At 38.4% G+C, this 23,292-nt stretch overlaps 5 protein-coding genes across 8 annotated transcripts; 4 read left to right on the top strand and 1 right to left on the bottom strand.

Annotated features, from left to right (window-relative positions):
• The first annotated feature begins 134 nt into the window (after window positions 1-134).
• On the top strand, window positions 135-5,240 carry sparcl1 (SPARC-like 1). Its single transcript, XM_028977035.1, has 11 exons — window positions 135-307; window positions 1,101-1,168; window positions 1,264-1,329; window positions 1,422-2,369; window positions 2,575-2,680; window positions 3,013-3,134; window positions 3,312-3,432; window positions 3,518-3,654; window positions 3,750-3,898; window positions 4,259-4,407; window positions 4,648-5,240. Exons 2-11 carry the CDS (start codon window positions 1,115-1,117, stop codon window positions 4,674-4,676), a joined length of 1,881 nt encoding a protein of 626 aa, XP_028832868.1. The 5' UTR covers window positions 135-307; window positions 1,101-1,114; the 3' UTR covers window positions 4,677-5,240.
• Window positions 5,241-5,383: 143 nt separating this feature from the next.
• On the top strand, window positions 5,384-7,538 carry LOC114789075 (uncharacterized). The gene is made up of 11 exons (XM_028978148.1): window positions 5,384-5,439; window positions 5,770-5,828; window positions 5,909-5,938; window positions 6,054-6,161; window positions 6,238-6,402; window positions 6,510-6,569; window positions 6,690-6,776; window positions 6,857-6,916; window positions 7,018-7,068; window positions 7,148-7,204; window positions 7,294-7,538. Exons 2-11 carry the CDS (start codon window positions 5,784-5,786, stop codon window positions 7,375-7,377), a joined length of 747 nt encoding a protein of 248 aa, XP_028833981.1. The 5' UTR covers window positions 5,384-5,439; window positions 5,770-5,783; the 3' UTR covers window positions 7,378-7,538.
• Window positions 7,539-8,716: 1,178 nt separating this feature from the next.
• On the top strand, window positions 8,717-10,687 carry scpp9 (secretory calcium-binding phosphoprotein 9). Its single transcript, XM_028978241.1, has 10 exons — window positions 8,717-8,746; window positions 8,822-8,878; window positions 8,961-8,975; window positions 9,082-9,240; window positions 9,316-9,435; window positions 9,657-9,719; window positions 9,833-9,901; window positions 10,054-10,104; window positions 10,394-10,457; window positions 10,568-10,687. The coding sequence occupies exons 2-9, from the start codon at window positions 8,834-8,836 to the stop codon at window positions 10,454-10,456; spliced, it is 585 nt and encodes a 194-aa protein (XP_028834074.1). The 5' UTR covers window positions 8,717-8,746; window positions 8,822-8,833; the 3' UTR covers window position 10,457; window positions 10,568-10,687.
• Window positions 10,688-11,996: 1,309 nt separating this feature from the next.
• Window positions 11,997-13,999, top strand: LOC114788644 (alpha/beta-gliadin A-V-like). Its single transcript, XM_028977407.1, has 10 exons — window positions 11,997-12,057; window positions 12,167-12,235; window positions 12,312-12,356; window positions 12,489-12,542; window positions 12,648-12,755; window positions 12,853-12,894; window positions 13,017-13,136; window positions 13,237-13,314; window positions 13,736-13,792; window positions 13,868-13,999. Exons 2-9 carry the CDS (start codon window positions 12,176-12,178, stop codon window positions 13,763-13,765), a joined length of 537 nt encoding a protein of 178 aa, XP_028833240.1. The 5' UTR covers window positions 11,997-12,057; window positions 12,167-12,175; the 3' UTR covers window positions 13,766-13,792; window positions 13,868-13,999.
• On the bottom strand, window positions 13,986-21,545 carry LOC114788643 (sarcoplasmic reticulum histidine-rich calcium-binding protein-like). 4 transcript variants are annotated; one of them, XM_028977403.1, is made up of 29 exons: window positions 21,488-21,545; window positions 21,270-21,332; window positions 21,134-21,193; window positions 20,944-21,000; window positions 20,674-20,857; window positions 20,420-20,503; window positions 20,274-20,336; window positions 19,816-19,998; window positions 19,516-19,632; window positions 18,926-19,108; window positions 18,626-18,742; window positions 18,036-18,218; window positions 17,734-17,850; window positions 17,589-17,651; window positions 16,483-16,641; window positions 16,228-16,326; window positions 16,083-16,145; window positions 15,792-15,818; window positions 15,666-15,686; window positions 15,556-15,582; window positions 15,441-15,467; window positions 15,221-15,247; window positions 15,088-15,114; window positions 14,985-15,011; window positions 14,866-14,901; window positions 14,730-14,765; window positions 14,611-14,628; window positions 14,480-14,513; window positions 13,986-14,240 (listed from the first exon to the last, which is right to left on the bottom strand). In XM_028977403.1, exons 4-28 carry the CDS (start codon window positions 20,961-20,963, stop codon window positions 14,484-14,486), a joined length of 1,938 nt encoding a protein of 645 aa, XP_028833236.1. In that variant the 5' UTR covers window positions 20,964-21,000; window positions 21,134-21,193; window positions 21,270-21,332; window positions 21,488-21,545; the 3' UTR covers window positions 13,986-14,240; window positions 14,480-14,483. The 4 variants fall into 4 exon arrangements, with proteins under 4 accessions (XP_028833236.1, XP_028833237.1, XP_028833238.1 ...); XM_028977404.1 differs by lacking the exons at window positions 17,734-17,850; window positions 18,036-18,218; XM_028977405.1 differs by lacking the exons at window positions 19,816-19,998; window positions 20,274-20,336; window positions 20,420-20,503.
• Between the last annotated feature and the right edge of the window lie 1,747 nt (window positions 21,546-23,292).

The raw sequence follows: 23,292 nt of genomic DNA, 5'->3' as shown, positions 1-23,292 counted from the left end.
ACAAACATTTGTGTTGACATTTTAACATTGAATTATGCAAAACTAGTTAAATTCCAGTTCAAACCGTTCAAGTTTACCAAATTCTATCATGTACTCCACTTATGCCCTCCTCCCCACATCCTCACTACTGCTGGTTATCTCTGCTGGTACTGGACAGCCTGTCCAATGCGTTCCAGTCAGAGGCACAGGCATAAAAGCCTCAGAGGACCGTATGTGGCTCGTCACTGTGAACCTGTTGTCCTGGATGTAAAGATATTCACCCCCCCCCAAGAACGTCCTCCTCCTCCATCACAACAGAGACCTTGAGGTAATCCTTCATGCACCTCATGGGTGCTTTTTGTCGTAATCGTAATTAACCTAATCATGTCTGTTGTAGTTGTGTTGTTCATAACTTTCTGTCAGCATTCTGTCAGCATGTCTGGTTTTAATATGGTTCATGTCTTAACTATTCAATTCTAGGTAGCATGTACCTGAGAAAAGGTCAAACTGAAGCTTTTTTTTATATATATATATTATTTAATCATTGTTCATAGTCTTCAAATGAAAAAAAAAATCTTTCATATCAATTTATTTCAATAGTGAATTCACTGACACTGGTCCTTCAAAAAAAATTAACAGTGTAAAAATCAAATATTTGTCTGAAATTTATCATCTTTTGCCAAACAATATTGGCATGCCTTTGTGGTCCACTGTGCTTGACTGTGAGTGCCATTGTTTCCCTGGACAGGCCCAATAATGCCGGTATTATCACGGCCCGGGAGACAAAGAGTTTGTGTACTTAGTCGACTCTTTTTCCAGTCTAGTACCTTCCGATGTTTGCTTTTCCCCCCTGGACTCTGAATGTGACTTTTGAGAGGGCCACATCTTGGAGCCCATTGCCATGGCAACATGGAGTTGATTTTTGTTCCCGTGTGTCATGACCAAGGCAAGGGCCTGCATACTGATTGAGACACCTTATCGACAAAGCATTGCAAAGTGTTGCCCAGGGAAAAGGCCTCTATGACACCGTGAGGCAATGAATGAAGTGAAAATATGCTGAATTTAGCTCAAAATGAGCTCATGTCATTTCAAATTGATGTCAAGTGATGTGTTGTTTTTAGGTGTAGCGGTTAACATGAAGACCAATTTACTCTTACTTTTCCTGGTGACTTTAACATTAACCAATACTGTAAGTACATTTTCTCCTTTATTCTAATTATAATAATAATAATACTTTTTTGCACTTTTCACTCATTGTAATCTATGTTTTGTCTCTATTTCAAGGTGAAAAGCAAACCCCATAAGAAAGAACACGTCTTAACTAAACATTCTCTGACTCGTCTAGAGGAGGTAAGGTCAGACTTGTTTTCTTGATTCATGCTCCTCTTTGGAGAGGGATCCACTTGACACAAAGGTCTTTCTTTGTGTCCCTGGACAATTAGGATACTTTCGTGGAGAAGCCAAATCAGAAGGATGTCTCCATTCTGCCCACTTTCTTGCCTTTTGAGGCGAGCAGTCAGGAGCAAGAGGGTGAGGGTTTGAAATATGAAGGTCTGGTCAGGAAGGACTTTGGGGAGATGGAGAAAGATGAAAGCAGCACAGCTGTGCTCCTAAGTGAGGAGGAGTTGGTTCACCTCTTGCAGGGCTCAGAAGAGGAGAAGGGGATGCAGGAAAACCAGGAGGAGGAAGGGATGGAGAGTGATGAAAAGGAAGAAGAAAGAAATGAGGACGCGATTGTGGAAGATGAAGAGCGTAAGGAGGAGACAGAAGATGGAGAAGTTGCAACAGAGGGAGGAGAGGATGCCGAAGAGAACAGCCAAACTGAATCTCTAACCCGAGAGGCCAGTGATCGAGAGGTGGAACAAGAAAGTGAGAAATCCGATCTTGCCAAAATTCGTGTTCCTGTCAATGACAAAGAGGAGGACAGAGATGAAACAGAGAAGAATGAGGAAGAAGATGAAGGAGAGATTCCCACGATCATGGAGGACTATGACTCCCAGTCAGCAAGCGAGGATACTGAGAGGATCCAGAACCTGGAGAACAGAGAAAACAAGGATCAGTCCACAGCAGAACACAACCCCCCAGACAACAATAATGAACAAGAGGAAAACAGCCAAGGAAACCTTCAGGAATCCAAGACCAGTGGAGATGTGGGAGTGGCACCTTTAACAGGAAGAGGGGATGACAAGGAAGAGAACGACATGAACGAGAGTTTTAGCCACACCAAGGGTAAACGCAGGAAGCAGAAGAAGAACCAGCGGAAAAGTAAAGATCAATTGCAGAATGACCAGCCCATGTCTTCTGAGGTGACATTGACAGAGGGCGCTGAGATGGACGAGTCCGTTGACAACAAGGCGACAAAGGTCAAAAGGAAAAAGAGTGGGAAATGGGTAACTCATCCTATGGCCCAACATCGTTCTCTAGAATGTACCATTTGTTCTTTCATATTCTAGATATCATGCACTCAAGAAGAGACGCTTCAATTATTTTTTAAAATAAGTGAACTGATTATTATCTGACTGATTATTACTGCATTATTGGAGCAGGCAGCATTCACGTTTCCCGAGCACGTCTGTTTTGTTTTTACCTTTTCAGCCCTCTCCAGTAGGTGTGAACCCGGTTCAAATCAGGGCCAGAGTCGAGCTCTTCCCCAGCTTCAAGCGAATCCAGAGCCAGCCTGGACAGGATCCAGCAGTGCCCAGTAAGTGTTGTTTCAGCGATTGTGTCTCCATGCACCCGCACTGTCATCAGGAATCTGCTGATTGGCGTCTTTTGTCTAGCGCTCCCACGCAGAATGTGGCGGAAACCCAAACAGCCCCCCAAATCTAGTCCTACTCCAGGCTTAAGGAGTCTGTGGAGCTGATGTAGATCCTTTATAAACTCGGGGGGCAGGGGAGATACATCCCACCACAGATCTTGAATTTAATCCAATAAAATTTAATAAAATTAAAAAAAAGGAAGCGAAATGGGCCATTGTTCATATGTGTGTCATAACAAATATGAACACGTGTTGGTTATTTACATTTCATTTAGATCCGTGCGACGCAGTGAGATGCAAACGTGGTAAAGTTTGCAAGCTCACCAAGGAAGAGAGGCCTGTCTGTGTTTGCCAGGAACCCAGTGACTGCCCGGCAAGTGTACATGACCTCGACCATGTGAGTGTAAACCAGATGAACTGAGTGAACCCCAGCGCTCTGCTGTCTGACAGACTATACTGTCATTCCAGACATTGATTTTACAATAATACTATTATAGCTATTATAAATTATTACAATACCATACTTTTACCTTTATTATGGTAAATATCTTTCTTTTTGATGGCATCAATACAGGTTTGTGGAACAGATAACAAGACCTATGACACATCCTGCGAGCTTTTTGCCACAAAGTGCATCCTTGAGGGAACTAAAAGGGGCAACAAGCTTCATCTGGAATACACTGGAGCCTGCAAATGTAATTTTGGACGAGTTTGCACCAAAGAGATGGACAGTGCTGTTCGTTTCATAACATTTGATGCTATTTAATGTGTCTCTATCAGTCATTGCTCCATGTCAGAGATCAGAGCTGGTCCAGTTCCCCCTGCGGATGCGTGACTGGCTGAAGAACGTGCTGCTTCAGCTTTATGAACAGGACACTGTGGCTTCAGGTTTCCTTACATCCAAACAGCGAGCCAGGGTATGATATTGTTCCAGTATACAATTTAAAGAGATTGGTGCAGAAGTAAATATTTATAAGTTGAGTTGTCACTCTGGAAATGATCATGTCCTCAGGTGCAGAAGATCTATGAGAGTGAGAGACGACTTCATGCAGGAGATCATTCAATCGAACTACTGGTTCGAGATTTTGAGAAGAACTACCCCATGTACATCTATCCAGTGCACTGGCAGTTTGCACAGATGGACCAGCATCCCCCAGACCAGTATGTACAGATGACGGTGCTTCACCTAAAGCAACAGTCAGCTAACTTGCGAATGAAAAATTGACTAACGATCTGAAACGTTCTTTAATGTAATTACAATTAATTTACTGACCCACATGTACACATCTAGGGTGGTAGTAGCCTAGTGGGTAACACACTCGCCTATGAACCAGAACACCCAGGTTCTAATCCCACTTACTACCATTGTGTCCCTGAGCAAGACACTTAACCCTAAGTTGCTCCAGGGGGGGACTGTCCCTGTAACTACTGATTGAAAGTCGCTCTGGATAAGGGCGTCTGATAAATGCTGTAAATGTAAATGTAAATCTAATTAATTACCCCCCTGTGATTTCTGCGCAGCTTTCTCTCTCACTCAGAGCTGGCCCCGCTCAGAGTTCCTCTGGTTCCCATGGAGCACTGCACATCTGACTTCTTTCAAGAGTGTGATGCTGACAAAGACAAACAAGTGTCTTTCAAAGAGTGGTGTCACTGTTTTGGCATAAAGGAAGGTAATATTGTTCAGTACCACATTGTTCAGGAAAAGATTGAGTAAAATATGAGCTGAAATTTACATATATAAAATGGCAGATACACAATACTACTACTATATACATACAGACACATACTACTATATTTTCTGTATCACGTATACAGTATTTTGTGAATTTTTATGTGACATGAAATTGTATAACACCATAAAGATGTTGTACATTTGGCCAACAAGACTTTTCCTTGCCTACATTTTACAGAGGATATGGATACCCACTTGCTCTTCTGAATACCTGAAGTACCTCACCCTTGGAGGCCCAGCTTTAATACGTCTTCTAGGACAAGTGCTGAGCAGACAAACACAAAGATACATCATCAGTGACGGCTAAGCAGAGAAGATACATATTTTTTTTTTTTGTTGTAAGGTGGCTTAAATGGCAGAAGAGTGTGCTTAAGGTCCTTCTTTATGTTATGTGCTTCATTGATGTTACTTCAGGCTTGTACTAGTACCTTGTACTAGATGGAATGAAAAATGTAATCTGTTTTGGTTTTTGTATTAGCTGTAATACATGAGCAAGGGATCTTGTTGTTCATTTAACCAATAATAGAGTTAGACTTGTTTAAATCACGCATATTCCAAATGGGAAAGGTTTACACATTATTTTTTAAAAAATGAATACAAATTTTGCATCAAAAGAACTTTGTATATCAATAAAAAAAAAATTTTGTCAATGTGAAAAGGGGAATCACTGCCTAATTAATATAAATTTGTTAAAACTGCTCAGAACCTTAAATTTTGTGATGTCTGGTGCTTTATTAACACATATAATAAATGCATTTGAATTCAACTGAATTTGTGCTTTAGTGTTTTTTATTATTTGTTTTTTTCCATCTGTGGAGCTTCTGGGTGTGTCACATGGCATAATGACCCCACGTGCCCAGAACTGTGGTCTGTGGCTGCAGGTACTAATGACACGTTCTGGTGGTCGTGGGCCATGGGTGCAGAAGAGGAAGGGGACAGAAACCTTCACAGCAATTACACTGTGCCGAAGGTGGTGATTACCCTCCTATTATCTGGCCGATATTAGAGCAGTTATAATCATGTCTTATTGGAGATGACCACACTCTGCAGGTCATGCATGATGTGTTTAAAATTATAGGTACTTTGTCGATGACTTTGTCTGGCATGCCTTTGCATGTTGGCACTAAATTTAGTATTGTGGGTAACATGGACTCACTGCTCCTTATAAAAGAGGGTTCCACCAGTTTGTAGATAAGTTAGAGGATCACTCTGAGGTATGATAGACGAATGATGATGAATTTCACACTCCGTAAAGTAACTGCACTTAAAGTATCTTCTCATGTGACTTTACTTTCTGCAGTTGGAGGAGCAAACATGAACTGCTACCTAGGCTTCTTGTTTCAAATCTGTCTGGCCCTGGTGAGATTCAGAGGAAGCCTTATGATGATTTCCACTTTTTAAATTATTTTTTAAATTATTTGTTATCTCTTTGTCCTCAGGCATATGGTGGAGGGTCAGGAAGCGTGGAGGTAATGGCAAAAAAAAAAAGACATTTTCTTTTTCAGAGTGGGTCAGGCTGGTTTTTCATACTCAGACCAAAAGCAGTTCATTATTCTCCAGTGGTTTTGAGACATGTCTTTTTAGGCAGGACCAGCGACTGCAGCCATGATGAAGGCCGGTGTAATGAAGGGTGGAATGGCTGCCAAGACAGGGATGGTAAATGGCCTGGTGATAGATGGGCAGCTTTCACGGGTGTGTACAAGAAGACCACATACTAACCTACTCTCAATATGCTCTTACAATAAAAACTTTTTTTTTACATTTACAGCTGTTACCGGCTGGCACACTGCTGGTCCAACAACCTGGCAACCCTGTTGATCAAGGAGGCATGGCAGTAGTCCCTGCTGGGGCTCTACAGCCAGGCATGACAGTGGTGTTTGCTGTTCCACCGGAGCAACAGGGCCAGCCACAGATTCCACAGACTGTCGACAGGGTGTGTACCAATCTCTAGGTGGTGCAATGTATATATTTACAACAGAATTAAAGGGTACGGGAAACTTGAGCCACAGTCTCAGTCGCTGCTGTCCCTTTTCCTTGCAGACCATGTCTGTGTTAGCAGTGCTTCCTCAGAACAACCAGATGGGCATGCAGCAACTACAGGTCCTTTACACAAACTCTCATAATAGCTGTCTCGTGTGTATGAACTCAGATGTGTTTAAGCTTTTCAACATTTTAAGGCAGTTCCTCAAGGATTTATAAGTGAGTTATCCTTTCCTACAGCTGGTGTCTATACCAGGCCCCAATAACCTTCAGCCTGGGATGGGGACAGGTCAGACAGCTGGAGCCGCAGCCAGGGTCCGAGTTAAGGTACGGGAACTTAAACAGCCTTGCTACTCTTCTTCATCATGTGTATGAACTTTTTCTCAATTTGTGCTCTTACTTGACAGCACTCTGCCCCTGCTATGCTTGGTGCGAATGCTATGCCAACCACTACAATGCTCCCAAAGGTAAATATGTTGCTATGAAAGAACATCATAAACAGTGGGACAGTTTTTTTACCCTTGTTTTCATATAAAATGTGAAAGACTAATAAATATTACAATCACAGATGCAGGGAAACCCAACTATGTCTCCCATGTCACTGGCTGATATCATGAAGGTATGAATATGCAATATTATGTGCTGGAGAAATAAACACATATCTTAGTGATGAATGCTGTTGTTTGTTTAATGTACAGCTGTCTGTGGTTCCACAAAAAGACAAGCAAACCTATGAAGACTGCACGGAGGACAATGTGAGATGTGACGGCTCAGTATTGTGTTTGAATAAGGGCTTTTAAAACCTGGTGAATTTTTATGATTTGTGTTTTTGTGTTATCCTCAGAGTGGGGGACAGAGCACAGCTGTACCAGAGTTAGTGGAAACCACAGGAAAGGAGAAGATGACAACTGTACAGAAGCCCATCTGAGATTGTCATCACAGCATCTGACATCATTCTCTGATATCAATATATGTCATTATAGCAAATAAAGCTTCAGTATATGTAGAAGGAACAGCCTATCCTTACAGTTCTGCTAAGTTCTGCTTTGATCAGTGATTGAACAATCAATAAAACATAATAGACTATAACCATTGATTCTTTGTGGTTTTTATGACTTGTGTGTGATGAAGCATTATCATACAGATCCCATTATTATGCTCTTTGTGATGAAACATTATAATCCAGCATGAGTAAATACAATACAACAAAATATTAGGTGCAGAAGTTTCATAACCAAACAATCTGAACAGCATATAATTTGAAATGTATCATTCATTTTTCACGACCACAAGCAATGATGAAGCAGCAGACCTGATGAACATGGTCTGGTTAGCTGTATCTGTGATACTGATACACTCAATGTCTCTGATATGTGCTGACAATGCACCCATCACAGACTAAATAACCACACGTGATAAACATCTGCCTTTTTGATTGCCCCAGACAGATGCTCAGATCGACCCCACATGTCTTTCATTACATGTCTTTACTTAAAATGTATGTACATAAAATTATGTAAACTTTCATGTATTTTTGTTAATTTTGCATGCAATTGCTTTTATGAAACCCCATTGCATTATGACATTGTATTTTTTGTTGATGTTATGTACATTTTTATGTATTTGTATTTTCTCTTACAATGTAGTTAATAAATACAATGAATTCTAGACATCTGCATACCTCTTAATGTCTAAGTTTGCCACCCACCCACCTCAAAGCTGAATCACTAAACCTTTGTAATACCAGCAAGTGCAGTGTCTGGCTTTTTCAGTCAACAGGCACAATTATGGCAGTGAAACACTGCCAAAGGTAGTAATTTAAAATATTACCTCATCTACTTTCCCACATGATTTTGAGACTCCTCATGAGACGATTGTGTTTACTGAACACATTTCCACCACATTTATCATAAAAACCTTTTTGTGGCCATATCTGCCACATGTGGTTCAAAACGAAAGACCTCATGTCCAAAGACTCTTTACCACCTCTCACCACAAAGGTTTAAAAAGAAAAACCTCATATCCAAAACCTTTGTGATCTCTTGTGATACGTCACTGAGTCCAATGAGTCCAATGATACATCATCAAGTACAATAGAGTTGTGAAATTTTATGTAAAAAACAGCTGAAAATACCACAAAAGTGCATGTCATGAGGTAATAATCCCATCTCTGGTGACAATTTTTGACAAACAAATGGATTAGTGTGTGAATTCTCATTGGTTCCTCTAATGTTGCAAACAGAATATATGCCAGCTTGAATCTTATTCGCTATCTGTTGCTCCACTGACAGACACAAGTAAGCTGCATGCTCTGATTTTGTGTCAATTACAATTATCATTGTCTTACTGGCTTTTAATGATATTTTTTGCAGAGGCGGTACAAGATGAAGGTCTTGCTCATTGTAGCCCTCACTCTGGCCATATTTAATGTAAGTATCCATTGGATAAGGTTTTGAACATTTTATTGTATTAAGAAAATTTATAATAAAGCGTGTCATTCTTTTTTTGCAGGTCAACTCAGGAAAGGTAAGTCCAGGGCGGTTTTTTCGTGTATTATATTTTTGTTTTTAATGATTGCATGGCAGTGCACCACTTGTCAGCAAATTACATAAACATCATTTTTTCTTGCCAGAAACTAGCACTAATTGCGGGTCTGAATGGGGGCATCTTGCCCGGAGTAAACCCAGGACTTACCCCGGGACTCACCCCTGGGCTGGTAGTAGGAGGACGTCTAGCTCCGGCTATTCTGACTGGAGGCACTGGCATCCTCGGTCTGCCTCCAATAGCTCAGGTCAGGCCTGCTCACAGCTCCTCGGGCCCTGCTGCAGCTTGGCGAGCAGAGTAAATGACTTCCTTCATCCTACAGGTGGTTCCTGGTGTCTCTCCATTCATGATGCAGCCACAAGTTTTCCCTGGAGCGCCGGTTGGGTTTCCCAATTCTCTTGTCCCGCAGCCACAACAGTTCCCTGTCCTACCTCCAAATGGGGTATGTTTTTTTTTGTAAATGATCAATTCTTAACATAATGTAGGGTGTTCAGTTTTAGAGGGTTCTCTATTCCAGAAGGTTCTCTACTTTGTTGCCTAATGATCTGATGAAACCTTATGTAAAATGGGTGTGAATGAAAGAATGTGCATTTTTACATACAAACCTAAAGATGTGTTTTAATTTGCTAACAAAGGACATGTTTTCCCTTTTTTATTGAACAGGGAATGCCATTCTTTGGAGGCTTTCCACAGCCTGGAATGCTTCCTCCTCAGCAGCAAGTAGCGGTAAGTATAAAAAGTTTAAGGGAAATAAGTTTTCTAAAGGGCTATTGGTATAAGTGTGTATTTCTTTGTGTGTGTGTGTGTGTGTGTCTATATATATATATAATTTTTTACAGGGAGTTTTGAACCCTGTTGTAAATGCCCAGCCTCAAATGCCACAGACACCTCCACCAATGAGGTTCAAGGTAAAGTATATTTTACAGACGCAACCATCTGAAGAAGAAAGTAGCAGACAAAACAAGTCTTTATCTAGCAGATGAGACAGTCAAGATTCTCTGACATCAGTGTGCAACACACATGCGTTGCCTGAGATTAATGCAAATCCCTTTCTCTTTAGCGAATGGTCAAAAGAAGAGCCCATCCCCTTAGGTCTGGTCTTAACTTTCAGGTACAGTGCATCTTCTCTCAAATTAAATTAAAGTTTAGGTGAAGGTGGTAGTAGCCTAGTGGGTAACACACTCGCCTATGAACCAGAAGACCCGGGTTTGAATCCCACTTACTACCATTGTGTCCCTGAGCAAGACACTTAACCCTAAGTTGCTCCAGGGGGACTGTCCCTGTAACTACTGATTGTAAGTCGCTCTGGATAAGGGCATCTGATAAATGCTGTAAATGTAAATGTAAATGTAAAATTTTAATCACCCATAACCTCACCATTCTTTTTTTTTCTGTAACAGACCACCTCCCAGAGAACTCCAACCACAGCTGCAGTGTCCATTGAGGGGTCAACTTCAGCTTAAAGTAAGATATCACAATGAAGAGGTGTTGTCAATGACACTGTTACAAAAATCTGTGTTTTCATAAAGAAGAATTATTCTGTAATTTATTTTGTTTTCTTTGTCTCCCAATAGCACTTCCTCATCTACCAAGAAGGAAATATTTACAAAAAAAGTGTGTAGATGAAACACAAAACATTAATATGATTTAAAAATAACACTGTCAAAAAGTGCAATAAACTTTGAAACTCAAAATGTTGTCTTTTATTCATTTAATCAAAGTTGCATAATCAGTCCAATAAACTGTACAATAAACAATATGTCTAAAATGACATGTTTGAAATGGCCCTAAATAAACGTAAATAAATTAAATATAAGTTATATCAAGAATTATGTTTAGAGAATTAAGTACCTTTAAATAAATATTCAGCGAAGTCACATTTCTGACACATTTTTGAATCAGATTGCCATCTAGTGTGTATATATGAGCAATGCACTGTGTAAGTAATTAAAAAGGATTCTAAGGATAGAGTTATATTTGTATTTATAAAAGTGTTTATTCTCACTCAGTTTGATTCTTCATAATGCTTCATCATCTGCACGCACATTATCCTCACTTTTAAAATGCCCCTCCTCAGAGCTATTAAACACTTTAATTGCGGGACAACATCCAAAAAGGTTTTCTCATTGCTTTCTCATGAGTATTCTCTGCCAGGATTGATTGAAAGTGAAAGTGAAGTGATTGTCATTGTGGGGCAGTGGTGGCCTAGTGGTTAAGGAAGCGGCCCCGTAATCAGAAGGTTGCTGGTTCGAATCCCGGTCTGCCAAGGTACCACTGAGGTGCCACTGAGCAAAAGCACCGTCCCCACACACTGCTCCCCGGGCATGGCTGCCCACTGCTCACTCAGGGTGATGGGTTAAATACAGAGGACAAATTTCACTGTGTGCACTGTGTGCTGTTCTGCTGTGTATTACGTGTGACAATCACTTCACTTTACTTTTTTAAAACACTGCAGCACAGCTATACATTTTCCCTTCACAATGGTACACAATGAAATGTGTCCTCTGCTTTTAACCATCACCCTTAGTGAGCAGTGGGCAGCCATGACAGGCGCCCGGGGAGCAGTGTGTGGGGACAGTGCTTTATTCAGTGGCACCTTGGCGGATCGGGATTTAAAACAGCAACCTTTTGATTACGGGGCCACTTCCTTAAGCCACCAGTGCCCCTAGTTTAGAGCAATATAATAATATAAAAATAAAATATAATTATATAAAATATTATTTGTACCTTCTACCTGTACCTTCCATATTACACACAGCGATACATATACACCACACACAGCACTGTAATTGCTAGCTTTAAGTACACCAAGGATTTGGTGACGCTAACACAGACATGAGCAAAATACATTGTAATCTGTGTTTGTGCGTGATGACCTATGCTCAGATGCTTGGGTGGGCTTACGAAAGTGGATTCTACAGTCGTTTCGACCACAGGCTGATTGAGGTATGACTGGGCAAACCAAAGGCTTTAAAAGGCCAAGATGAGTCTCAGTCAGCAACACTCTATATGAGGAGACAGATCAAGCAGAAGAGAAATATCCTCATAGAACTACAGCAGTAAGGTAAGACCATGTTTTATAATTTATGATGTTATTTATTATGTCTATTGCTGCATTAATTATGAGTTTATTAAATGCAAGGGGGTTTAAGTACCTCTCATTCCTTTCACAGGCAAACACCATGGGTCTCAGAGCTGTATCTACCTTGGCTTCTTTCTTTTGTGTATGCAATGCCATACCAGTGAGTGTTATTAATTAGTATTTTTTAGTACGTTTTAAAAAAGGATGTTGCTTGATTATATAATAATGTTTTGCAGATTTTTCGACCTGGTCTTGGAGTTTTTACAAGTACCAGTACCGAGGTAACAAGCAAGGGGTCTGCACTTCAGTTCTGTTCTTGAAAATAATATTATTATTACTGTCACTTATTTAATTTCCAGTTCTTTTCTTTCTGTTCGCACACTGTAACAATCTCTGTTTCCAAATCCCTGTAGGTCATTCGTCCAAACATTCTGACCCTTCCCAATGTTGCCTTTGGTCAGCCACAAGTAAGTGCAATGCTCTAGAGAGCACTTAGCGCACAAGGAAATATATTTATGTTCAACACATTACCTATTGAATCCAACCTTGACACGGCTACTTATTTTTCACAGATCGTGAACTTTAACCCTCAGTTGCCTGGGAACCCTTTCCTTTTCCCCCAACAGGAGATTTTCCCCATGAATCCAAATGCTCCAATAGCCCCAATAAACCCAGCCTTGGTAGGTACAAGCCACTCAACTGTAATTTGGAGTCCAGCACGTTGATTTTCAATAGATTTGCCCTATTTTATAATTATCACTGTATCCTGTTTCTTAGTACAATCTTCCAATGCAAGTTCCTCAAAATCAAGGGCCACAGGTAACATTATAGTAACCAAAACAATTAGTCATTGTCGTGCATATTGCCATTCAAACTGCTTCAGAGTGCACAGATGCTGCAGAGATGCAGGTCCTCAGTTCATCGCTTCACACCTTGTGCAGGGCTTCCCGTACTTCATGAACTATCCCCAGCAAAAGCCACCTATGGTGATGCCACCTAATCAAAACACTGCCCAACAGAACATGGAGAGGGCCACCCAGGGGTCACAGACGCCAATGCAGGTGAGGCCTTGATGCTGCTGCTGCTGCTGTAACTTCTGTCACAACAGTGTGTGACTAGCAGGGGGCAATTTCTCACACTGACAGCTGAATTCACTTGTAGAACCAGGCCAGAGATGTGTGGACCATGAGCCCACCTCCTGATAATCGAGGAGACACGGCTGGAGCTGCCATTGAAGAGGTAAAGATCGCCCCTGCCAACAGTTTATCGCTCTTTGTTATGCAGCTGCAAACAGGGATCGTTTTACAGCCATTTACATTTACTTGCTTATCTAGAGTGACTTACAATCAGTCCCCCTGTAGCAACTCAGAGTTAAGCGTCTTGCTCAGGGACACAATGGTAGTAAGCTATCTTAGTTATTGCATTAAGGCTTGTGGATGACCCCCAAAATTATCTCAGACAAAACTGGGTTTCTAGAACTGCATCATGTGACATTAATAAATCACAGTGGCATTAATAAATAATCCTCCACAGACTCAGAACATGATATTCTTTGTGTAAAATGTGTGCTTATTTCCCCTCAATTATTAATCTGAAGAAGAGGCTGTATTGTGCTAATGTTAAAGGTTCATAATCTCAATTAGTACCATTGTAATTACAGGGGTATCCTAGTTTTTCCTTCATGCCATAGACAGAGTGTGAGACAATGCCCAAAGTGGTAAGTCTATGCTAAACTTAAAAAAAAAAACAGTTCTTCATTGGTTGTTTGTTAAACATTTATATGACTTCACAGGTACTGGGATATTCCACAGATTTTGGGCTTCCGAAGATAACTTGCTGCCTACATACACAATGAATACAGACATACTTATCATCATTTTTTTTTTAAAGAAATAAAGACAATAAAACAGTGGCTTTGAATGCATTTTATATCCATTGAATTTATTTCCACCGAGTAACACAATACATGCTTTATTATTTATAGAGCAGTTAATAATACAACAGTATAATAATGTGAGAATTCCTACCACCAAAACAAACCAGACTACACTGAGTAAACAGTTTAAATACTGCATGCAAAGCTACAGGAATACATTATAATCTACATTATAATCTATCTACTTCTATTTGTAATTAATGTCTTTGGATGATCAATGCTTCAGGACCTGCCAATGATAAAAAAAGACATTATCAAATATGATATTCAATGGTCATCTTACTGGAAACATCTACCCAGCAGATATAAAATGTATATCATTGTCTGACCACAGTACAAACACTGGTTGGATATTTTTGGGCGTGGACCACTCTCTACTCAGATACTGACACTGATATGAGGTGAAAAGTGAAATTTAATAATGACTGATATGTGTTTGAGTAAATCTGTGTGAGGTGTAGAACTCACCCCATCACTGCTCACCACTTTCATCTGAATCAGCCTAGAGTTAATTAAAGACACACAAGCCCATATAAAAACTGTATTCAAATGGTACGGGATTAGATATTGCTTTATGGAGAATGGAAAGTTATACTTACCATCAGAAATGATGGAAGCTAGAAAAATAGAGTAAAAGAAAAGATCTTGTATCATACACAAAAAAAAAGAACTATGAATTGTTCACAGATAACAAATGCTCGCTGATAAAAGTACTCACAGGCATTGCAACACCATATTGAAATGATATCTTTTGCTATAAGGAAATTTAACAGAAAACATTAATGCAGCATTTTGTGTGGAATGGAAAAATATGTGCAAACTTTTACAGTGGCAGACAATTTTATACAATTTACCGTGGCGCTTGGGTTGAAAATCAAGTTCATGTAAGGCTGAAAATAAAATCAATTAAATTATTTGTTTTTAAATAACATTTTTGTCTATTGTAAGATATGTTTTAATTTTTTTTTTTTACCTGAGCGCCTCGGTTTGGAAGCCAGTACTGATACGAATGAAGAGGACTGTTTAGATCTGGCTCAACAAAATCAGTGCAGCAAATTAGAATAAATGTTTCTTACCATCTCCTCAGGAGCTCTGTTTCCCCGCTATAATACACACAATATATATCAGGGCCATTAGTGCTTACATGTGAACTGCGTTGAAGTCTCTTGATAAGTCACAAAGTCAACTAAAATGGTGCTAAAAAAGTACCTTTGGTGGGGGTGGCTGCATTGCATCCTAAAATATATTAAACACAATATTTTGAAATCGTTTTTATGAATTGAGTCTCTACATATAAATTAATTGTCTGTCATGAAAATATTATTTTGTTCTAAAATATGAGATAAACAATAAAGGCAAGAAGATAAGCTCTGTATGAAACTGGCCACATAATAGATTAAAATGATCATTGTCTCATAATGGTACCCACCAATGGAAGCAGAAAAATGTTTTCACCCTGTGGAATACATAATTGTAAAAAAATTATTGTGTGATCATGATTCAGCAAAATTAAAAAAATTAAAGTGACAACATTTTTGCTTTACCTCCTTCAGATGCAAGCGGGTGATATTCTAAAAAGAACATAAATATATTTATTTGTAATTAAATTTATCAATGGTTACAATCATATTATTAATGATATTTTCCCACTAACCTCAACCGTTACATTATCACCCTGTGAAAAGGGTCAAGTATACAAGAAAGGAATGAATTTTTTTATTATTTTATTTGAGTTAAATTTAACTTTGTTCTTTAGTATTATGTATGTAATAAAACATACCCAAATTAGTGGAATGAACTCCCGAATCTGAAAAAAATAATGAAATAAAAGCATTTCAAGTTTCAACAAAAACATACCAAAAACCAGCATAGTCATCATAAAGTCATATGCAGCATTTATAAAACAATTGCCTTTGGCTATAGGATGCTGTTGTTGTAAAACAGGTATATACTTGCAAACTGATTCTGCACAACTGATTCTTGCACTTTTGCAGCCTTACATGGTGCATAATTATTGCCATTGTCTTTAGCAGTTGTATTGTTTTAATGCACAGAGTCTGTAGGAACATACCTCATTTTGAAACTTCTCTGGAAGAAATTCCAAAGGACCTTTGCCATCTGCACCATTGGGCTTCTGTGAAATAATCAATGCATTTTTGTGAATTCTTTAAATATCTTGAGGAATCTGCTTGAAGTTTGCATTCTACTTGCTGTACCTTGAAAATCTGGTTCTTTTGATTGGAACTACTGATTCTCTGTGGTCCTAATTCATCCCATTGATCCTTGACCTTGGGCCCATGGTGATGCTCAAATTCCTGTTAAATTAATAACATAGGAAAACGATATATTAAACACTATATTATGTTGGTTATTGATTATTGTATTTATTAAATTGTGTAAACTGTACATCAAATCTAATGTTGCATGGCAAACAGGCTTGTCTGTCATGAAAAGATTTTTGAAAAATGTACCTCTGAGCTTGATGCAGTTCTGTTAGGGCTTCCTGGAAGCTCAGTAGGTCCTCTTGTTCTGTTATGGCTTCCTGGAAACTTATGAGGTCCCCTAATGTCCGACGGTCCCTCATTAGCTTGGTCATCCTTGTCTGGTGCTTCTGTTGTTCTGTCATGGAGCTGTGGTGGTATTAGAACAATTAAAGAGTGAAATAATAATAATAATAATTCTTCTTCTTATTATTATTACTATTATAATAATAACAACAATCAAACATCTGTTAATGAATAATTAAAAAGTAGAAATTAATACTAGTTATGGATAATCCCTGATTTAAGAAGGAGACGGATAGTAAAGGAGCCTTTATACCGATTTATATCCTTCTTATGCATGCACATATTCATGTGATTTATTAATTGCAAAATAGGTCATTCATGATTTTTTTTAATTAGTTGACAGTTCCATAAAAAGTCATAGATGTCCCTCTTGACCCTGTGACCTGGGTACCTTCCCTGCCCTTAGTTGCCCCATCGTTTGGTTGTTCACCAAATGGTGGTCTGGAACCAAGTGAATCAATTGAGAAACTAAAATAACATTTTTATTAGGGTGATGCTACAAAATCATACCTGTTTATTTTATTTATTTTTTTTTCATTTTTAGTTTAGCTGAATTTACTAACTATGACTACATGTACATATATATATTCCATGTGTAGATACATACAGAATTTTTATTTATACAAGTTTACATATTTACATATATACATTTATATTTTCAGTACACTCATACATATTCATCTTTTGAGTTTTTCAGATTGTTTTTATAGTGTACTGTTGATACTGTACTTTTGGTTTAGTTTTTATTCTATATATTTTTCTGCTATTATTTTCAACTGTCCACTTCCTTTCATAACTAAGCAAATTTCCTACAAGTGGGACTAATAAAAGAACATTTGCCTTTGGCTATATGATGCTGTTGTAGTTGTCATTGTAAAACAGGTACATACTTGCAAATCAATTTTGAACAGCTGATTATTGTAGTTTTGCACCCTTACAAGGTGCATTTATTATTGCCATTATTTTTAGCAGTTGTATTGTTTTAATGCACAGAGTCTGTAGGAACTTACATCATTTTGAAACTTCTCCTGTTTTCTTTTCAAGGGACGTTTGTCATCTGAACCACTGGACTTCTGTGATGTAATTGACACATTTTTGTCAGTTCATTGTGTACCTTGAGGAATCTGCTTTGCATTTGCTTTCTATTGGTTATACCTTGGAATTCTGGCTTTTATTGTTGGATCTACTGATCCTCTGTGGCCCTGATTCACCCCATTCATCCTTGACCTTGGCCCCATGGTGATGGGAGGATCCTGGGTGATGCTCAAATTCCTGTTAAATTAGGCACAAAGAAAAGTCATTGAACAAATTGTGCATTACGTTGATCAGGATTTTTGTTTATTGGTTTTGATTCAATTACATTACGTTACTGTACATATAATATGTGAATAATGTTGCATGGCAAACAGGCTTATCTGTCATAAAAAAAAGATAAAAAGTAATTTAAAAAATGGTACCTCTGAGGAGGTTTCATTATGGTTTCCTGGGCTTGATGCAGTTCTGTTATGGCTTCCTGGAAACTTATGAGGTCCTCTTGTCCTGTTATGGCTTCCTGGAAACTTATGAGGTCCCCTAATGTCAGAAGGTCCCTCATTACCTTGGTCATCCTCGTCTGGTTCCTCTGTTGATCTGTCATGGAGCTGGTGTGGTATTAGAGAAATTAAACAGTGTGAGAAAACACGTAAATGACCATTCCACATATCTGTTAATGCGTAAGTAGTTTATGTATTTATGTAACAATTGCCATTGGCTATATGATGCTGTTGTTGTTGTTAAACAGGTACATACTTGCAAACCGATTTTGCACAACTGATTCTATTTTTTTTGCACCCTTACAAGGTGCATTATTATTGCAATTATTTTTAGCAGTTGTATTGTTTCAGTAAACCGAGTCTGTTGGGACATATTTTGAAACTTCTCTGGTTTTCTTTTCAAGGGACCTTTGCCATCTACACCCCTAGACCTCTGTGATGTAATTGACACATTTTTGTCAATTCATAATGTATCTAGAGGAATCTGCTTTGCATTTGCCTTCTATTGGTTATACCTTGGAATTCTGGCTTTTATTGTTGGATCTACTGATCCTCTGTGGCCCTGATTCAGCCCATTCATCCTTGACCTTGGGCCCATGGTGATGGGAGGATCCTCTGTGATGCTCAAATTCCTGTTAAATTAGACACAAACAAAAGTCCTTGAACAAACTGTACATTGTTTTGGCTAGGAGTTTTGTTAATTGGCTTTGTTTTTATTACATTATGTAACTGTACATAGAATATGTGAATAATGTTACATGGCAAACAGGCTTGTCTGTCATGAAAAGATAAAAGAGTAATTAAAAAAATGGTACCTCTGAGGAGGTTTCATTATGGTTTCCTGGGCTTGATGCAGTTCTGTTATGGCTTCCTGGAAACTTATGAGGTCCTCTTGTCCTGTTATGGCTTCCTGGAAACTTATGAGGTCCCCTAATGTCAGAAGGTCCCTCATTAGCTTGGTCATCCTCGTCTGGTTCCTCTGTTGATCTGTCATGGAGCTGGTGTGGTATTAGAGAAATTAAACAGTATGAGAAAACACGTAAATAACCATTCCACATATCTGTTAATGGGTAAGTAGTTTATGTATTTATGTAACAATTGCCATTGGCTATATGATGCTGTTGTTGTTGTTAAACAGGTACGTACTTGCAAACCGATTTTGCACAACTGATTCTTGCATTTTTGCACCCTTACAAGGTGCATTTTTATTGCAATTATTTTTAGCAGTTGTATTGTTTCAGTAAACCAAGTTTGTTGGGACATATTCTGAAACTTCTCTGGTTTTCTTTTCAAGGGACCTTTGCCATCCACACCCCTGGACTTCTGTGATGTAATTGACGCATTTTTGTCAATTCATTATGTATCTAGAGGAATCTGCTTTGCATTTGCTTTCTATTGGTTATACCTTGGAATTCTGGCTTTTATTGATGGATCTACTGATCCTCTGTGGTCCTGATTCACCCCGTTCATCCTTGACCTTGGCCCCAGGGTGATGGGAGGATCCTCTGTGATGCTCAAATTCCTGTTAAATTAGACACAAACAAAAGTCCTTGAACAAACTATACATTGTTTTGGCTAGGAGTTTTGTTAATTGGCTTTGTTTTTATTACATTATGTAACTGTACATAGAATATGTGAATAATGTTACATGGCAAACAGGCTTGTCTGTCATGAAAAGATAAAAGAGTAATTAAAAAAATGGTACCTCTGAGGAGGTTTCATTATGGTTTCCTGGGCTTGATGCAGTTCTGTTATGGCTTCCTGGAAACTTATGAGGTCCTCTTGTCCTGTTATGGCTTCCTGGAAACTTATGAGGTCCCCTAATGTCAGAAGGTCCCTCATTACCTTGGTCATCCTCGTCTGGTTCCTCTGTTGATCTGTCATGGAGCTGGTGTGGTATTAGAGAAATTAAACAGTGTGAGAAAACACGTAAATGACCATTCCACATATCTTTTAATGGGTAAGTAAATTATGTATTTATGTAACAATTGCTATTGGCTATATGATGCTGTTGTTGTTGTACATACACACAGGTACATACTTGCAAACCAATTTTGCACAACTGATTTTTGTACTTTTATACATTTGCACAAGGTTCATTTTTATTGCTATTATCTTTAGCAGTTGTATTGTTTTAGTGAACCGAGTCGGTAGAATTTTTACCTCATTTTGAAACTTCTCTGGTTTTCTTTTCAAGGGACCTTTGTCGTCTGCACCACTGGACTTCTGTGAATTAATTGAAGCATTTGTTTCAGTTCTTTATGTAGGTTGAGGAATCTGCCATTGCAATTGCTTTCTATTGGTTGTACCTTAGAGTTCTGTCTTTTATTGTTGGATCTACTGATCCTCTGTGGACCATGGCGATTGGAGGAATCTGGGTGATGCTCAAATTCCTGAAAAATGAAGCACATAAAAAGTCATTGAACAGTACATTATGTTAGTTATGATCTCTGATTATTGGTTTTCATTATATTCCGTATACTTTAAACTGTACATAAAACCTGTGCATATGGTCTCATGGCAAACAGGCTTGTGTGACATAAAAAAAAAATATGGAAACTACCTCTGAGGAGGTTTCGTTATGCTTCCCTGGGTTTGGTGCAGTTCTGTTATGATTGCTAGGTCCTCTTGTTCTGTTATGGCTTCCTGGAAACTTATGAGGTCCCCTAATGTCAGAAGGTCCCTCATTAGCTTGGACATCCTCATCTGCTGCCGGGTTTCCCACCAAATGAAGGTCTGAAACCATCCTGTAGGCATAAGCATCAGTACAGAAATCATAAAAGTCCTCTGTACATTAGTAATACTGTGATTAGATGCAGAATTTTTGCCTTACTCTTGGTGGAGGGGGCCCATTTCGTCTAGGTGGTTCTAATGGAGGCCTGGAACCATCCTGCAAGCCGACTTGCATTAATATAAACCCTCAATGTCACTAGGACAGTTTCACAGCCGTGAAACTGAATAGCAGTGCTTTTGAAACATCTTGAAAGCCATGGATTTTTCAGTCATGCATTCATCAGCCTTACGTGTGGAGGAGGGGATCCAGGGTGTCCAGGTGGGTGACCAAAGTGAGTTCCAGTACCATTCTATATTCAGAAACATCGTAAAACTTTTTTCCCCCATAAATGAAACAATTAAATGGACATTCTTTACCAGCCTTACCCAAGTAGGGGCACTATCAACATTCTGAAGTCCATTCCCTGGCTTCTGCTGTCCTGGATCAGGCTGGTAAAAAAAATAATATGCACTATGGGCAATGTCTAAATACAGATCATATAAAAGATAAAATATCTTATAAGATAAAATATATAAGGCTAAAATAAGATAAAATATAAAAGGTGAAAATAACACAGCACCTATATGCATTATATTGCACTTACACGAGAAGTCACAGTGGAGAACAGCAACGGCAACAAAATGATGTACGTCATTTCTCCTGGAAAATATAATTAATCAGACAGTCAGCATATAAATACTGAAAATAAAATAATATAGAACATTTTCGTGACGCATCATCACACAGACAAGAGACAGCAGCACCTACCTTCTCTGCACAGCAGTGAATTGTGTGAGATCTCACAGACGCTTTTATTGGGCAGCAAGAAATTGAGCAACTCCATCCAGCCTCACACACCGCACTTGTTGATCCCATAATGAAGAGATAAACAACCCATGGTTTGTCTTTGCTAATTTTTGTTAGACTCTTGTATCTGTCATCCACAATAGGCTGCTATCTTACTGAACCTGACGAATATATTATACACATGTGTGAAAATCTATGATCAGTCAAAAGTTGAGTATACAAAGCAATAGCTTACTGGGGTATACACAATTTTTTTGAGGGTGGGTCAGGGTGATTTGTCATTGTAAGTGCAGATAATACACTAATTCCATGTCAATGTTTTGAAATGTGTTGGGTGTAGATAGAGGGTGTTAAGATTTCCAAACCTTTTCAGGTACCCATGACTGGTCCAATAGAAACTGCACATAGAAATCCATATGAATCTTGCCACCTTGTATGCCTTTTACATGGTCATAAAAAACATAAAAAAACAGAACAAAAATTATTGATTTAACACTCAAAATTAAATGCTCTGTATTTACCTTATGAACAACATTTCACAAGTAATATAGTAATACTATTACTTCACTATAGTAATACACAAGTAATACTATTTTAATGGACATTCAAGTGCATGCATTATTTATTTACAGCCACATATCTATATTTCATGTAACGTAACATGAATAAGAAGTCATAAAATTAATTTTAAACATCATTTTTTATATCTTTCACTACACAAAAATATTGTCAGCACTTATATGCAAGTGAATTGAAAGACAAGGCTTTCCCTATTAGTTTAATCTTCCAAAGTACCTTTCAGCATTTATACATATCATATAAATATACATATAGTAGAAAAAAATGTTATACATATTAGGTCAATATTTTTTTATTTTAAAAACTTTTTAACTGTTATGATTATTATTAAATTTGATTAGCACCAAGTACATTTTAAAAATGATTGTGTTGTATTTCTGAATGTTAATAATTTTTATACTTCTCTTTTTTTGTTATATAACTTGACTTTTAAAAAAGATATACTTTTGACCGTTCTCTCACTCTATATATTCAAATATGGCTAATCATTTGGAAATCTCTCCTCCCTCCCTATTAGCCACACCTCACTGTTAGATTATTTCAGCATGCCTAATATTTGGAAACATGTTTATAATAATTAGTCTTGCAAGGCTGTTGCTGTTGTAATCACATGTGTTGTAATCAACCATTTAACTGTATTTAAAGGGCAACCAGAGACTGTCTCAGTCATCAGCTCTGGTCAACTCATCTGTAAACCTTGTTCTGGAAAAACGCAGAGGAAACGGTAAAATAATCCCATATTTCTTTGTTTTCTGGTATTAGCTATAGTTGTGCAATCACTGAGGTCATCACTGTTTTTCAAAGTTTCTGTGGTTTTTTATTACAATGTTTTTCAGCAGACTCCAGCATCATGAAAATCATTGTAGTTCTGATGTGCCTCATTGGCCTGGTTTTGGCAAATTCTGATTCAGTAAGTTTTCCCATCCCTGCAGTGACAATGTATGACAGATGGCACTTGATTTAAAGTCATTCGTTTATTTGTTTATAGGTTGAGAAAGAGCACCAACGGGTTGCCCGGTCCAG

The sequence above is a fragment of the Denticeps clupeoides genome, chromosome 4, assembly GCF_900700375.1.
Source record: "Denticeps clupeoides chromosome 4, fDenClu1.1, whole genome shotgun sequence".
NCBI classification, from domain to species: domain Eukaryota; kingdom Metazoa; phylum Chordata; class Actinopteri; order Clupeiformes; family Denticipitidae; genus Denticeps; species Denticeps clupeoides.
Note: the sequence above shows the minus strand (reverse complement) of the source record. Positions and strands in the feature narration are given on the sequence as shown.

What these genes read in the sequence shown, in the direction of transcription:
- LOC114788643 (XM_028977403.1), bottom strand. Translation starts at nt 20,963, where the DNA reads ATGGGCCCCCTCCACCAAGA. An exon ending in ATGGGCCCCCTCCACCAAGA is followed by an intron (nt 20,858 to 20,943) that starts GTAAGGCAAAAA and finishes TTATGCCTACAG; the next exon opens with GATGGTTTCAGACCTTCATT. An exon ending in AGTTCATTCCACTAATTTGG is followed by an intron (nt 15,687 to 15,791) that starts GTATGTTTTATT and finishes CCCTTTTCACAG; the next exon opens with GGTGATAATGTAACGGTTGA.
- scpp9 (XM_028978241.1), top strand. Translation starts at nt 8,834, where the DNA reads ATGAAGGTCTTGCTCATTGTAGCCCTCACTCTGGCCATATTTAAT. An exon ending in GTCTGCCTCCAATAGCTCAG is followed by an intron (nt 9,241 to 9,315) that starts GTCAGGCCTGCT and finishes TTCATCCTACAG; the next exon opens with GTGGTTCCTGGTGTCTCTCC. An exon ending in GGTCTGGTCTTAACTTTCAG is followed by an intron (nt 10,105 to 10,393) that starts GTACAGTGCATC and finishes TTTCTGTAACAG; the next exon opens with ACCACCTCCCAGAGAACTCC.
- LOC114789075 (XM_028978148.1), top strand. Translation starts at nt 5,784, where the DNA reads ATGAACTGCTACCTAGGCTTCTTGTTTCAAATCTGTCTGGCCCTG. An exon ending in TTCAAATCTGTCTGGCCCTG is followed by an intron (nt 5,829 to 5,908) that starts GTGAGATTCAGA and finishes CTTTGTCCTCAG; the next exon opens with GCATATGGTGGAGGGTCAGG. An exon ending in CAGCCAGGGTCCGAGTTAAG is followed by an intron (nt 6,777 to 6,856) that starts GTACGGGAACTT and finishes CTTACTTGACAG; the next exon opens with CACTCTGCCCCTGCTATGCT.
- LOC114788644 (XM_028977407.1), top strand. Translation starts at nt 12,176, where the DNA reads ATGGGTCTCAGAGCTGTATCTACCTTGGCTTCTTTCTTTTGTGTATGC. An exon ending in GTGTATGCAATGCCATACCA is followed by an intron (nt 12,236 to 12,311) that starts GTGAGTGTTATT and finishes AATGTTTTGCAG; the next exon opens with ATTTTTCGACCTGGTCTTGG. An exon ending in CTCAAAATCAAGGGCCACAG is followed by an intron (nt 12,895 to 13,016) that starts GTAACATTATAG and finishes CACCTTGTGCAG; the next exon opens with GGCTTCCCGTACTTCATGAA.
- sparcl1 (XM_028977035.1), top strand. Translation starts at nt 1,115, where the DNA reads ATGAAGACCAATTTACTCTTACTTTTCCTGGTGACTTTAACATTAACC. An exon ending in GGAAAAAGAGTGGGAAATGG is followed by an intron (nt 2,370 to 2,574) that starts GTAACTCATCCT and finishes TTACCTTTTCAG; the next exon opens with CCCTCTCCAGTAGGTGTGAA. An exon ending in ACAGGATCCAGCAGTGCCCA is followed by an intron (nt 2,681 to 3,012) that starts GTAAGTGTTGTT and finishes CATTTCATTTAG; the next exon opens with ATCCGTGCGACGCAGTGAGA.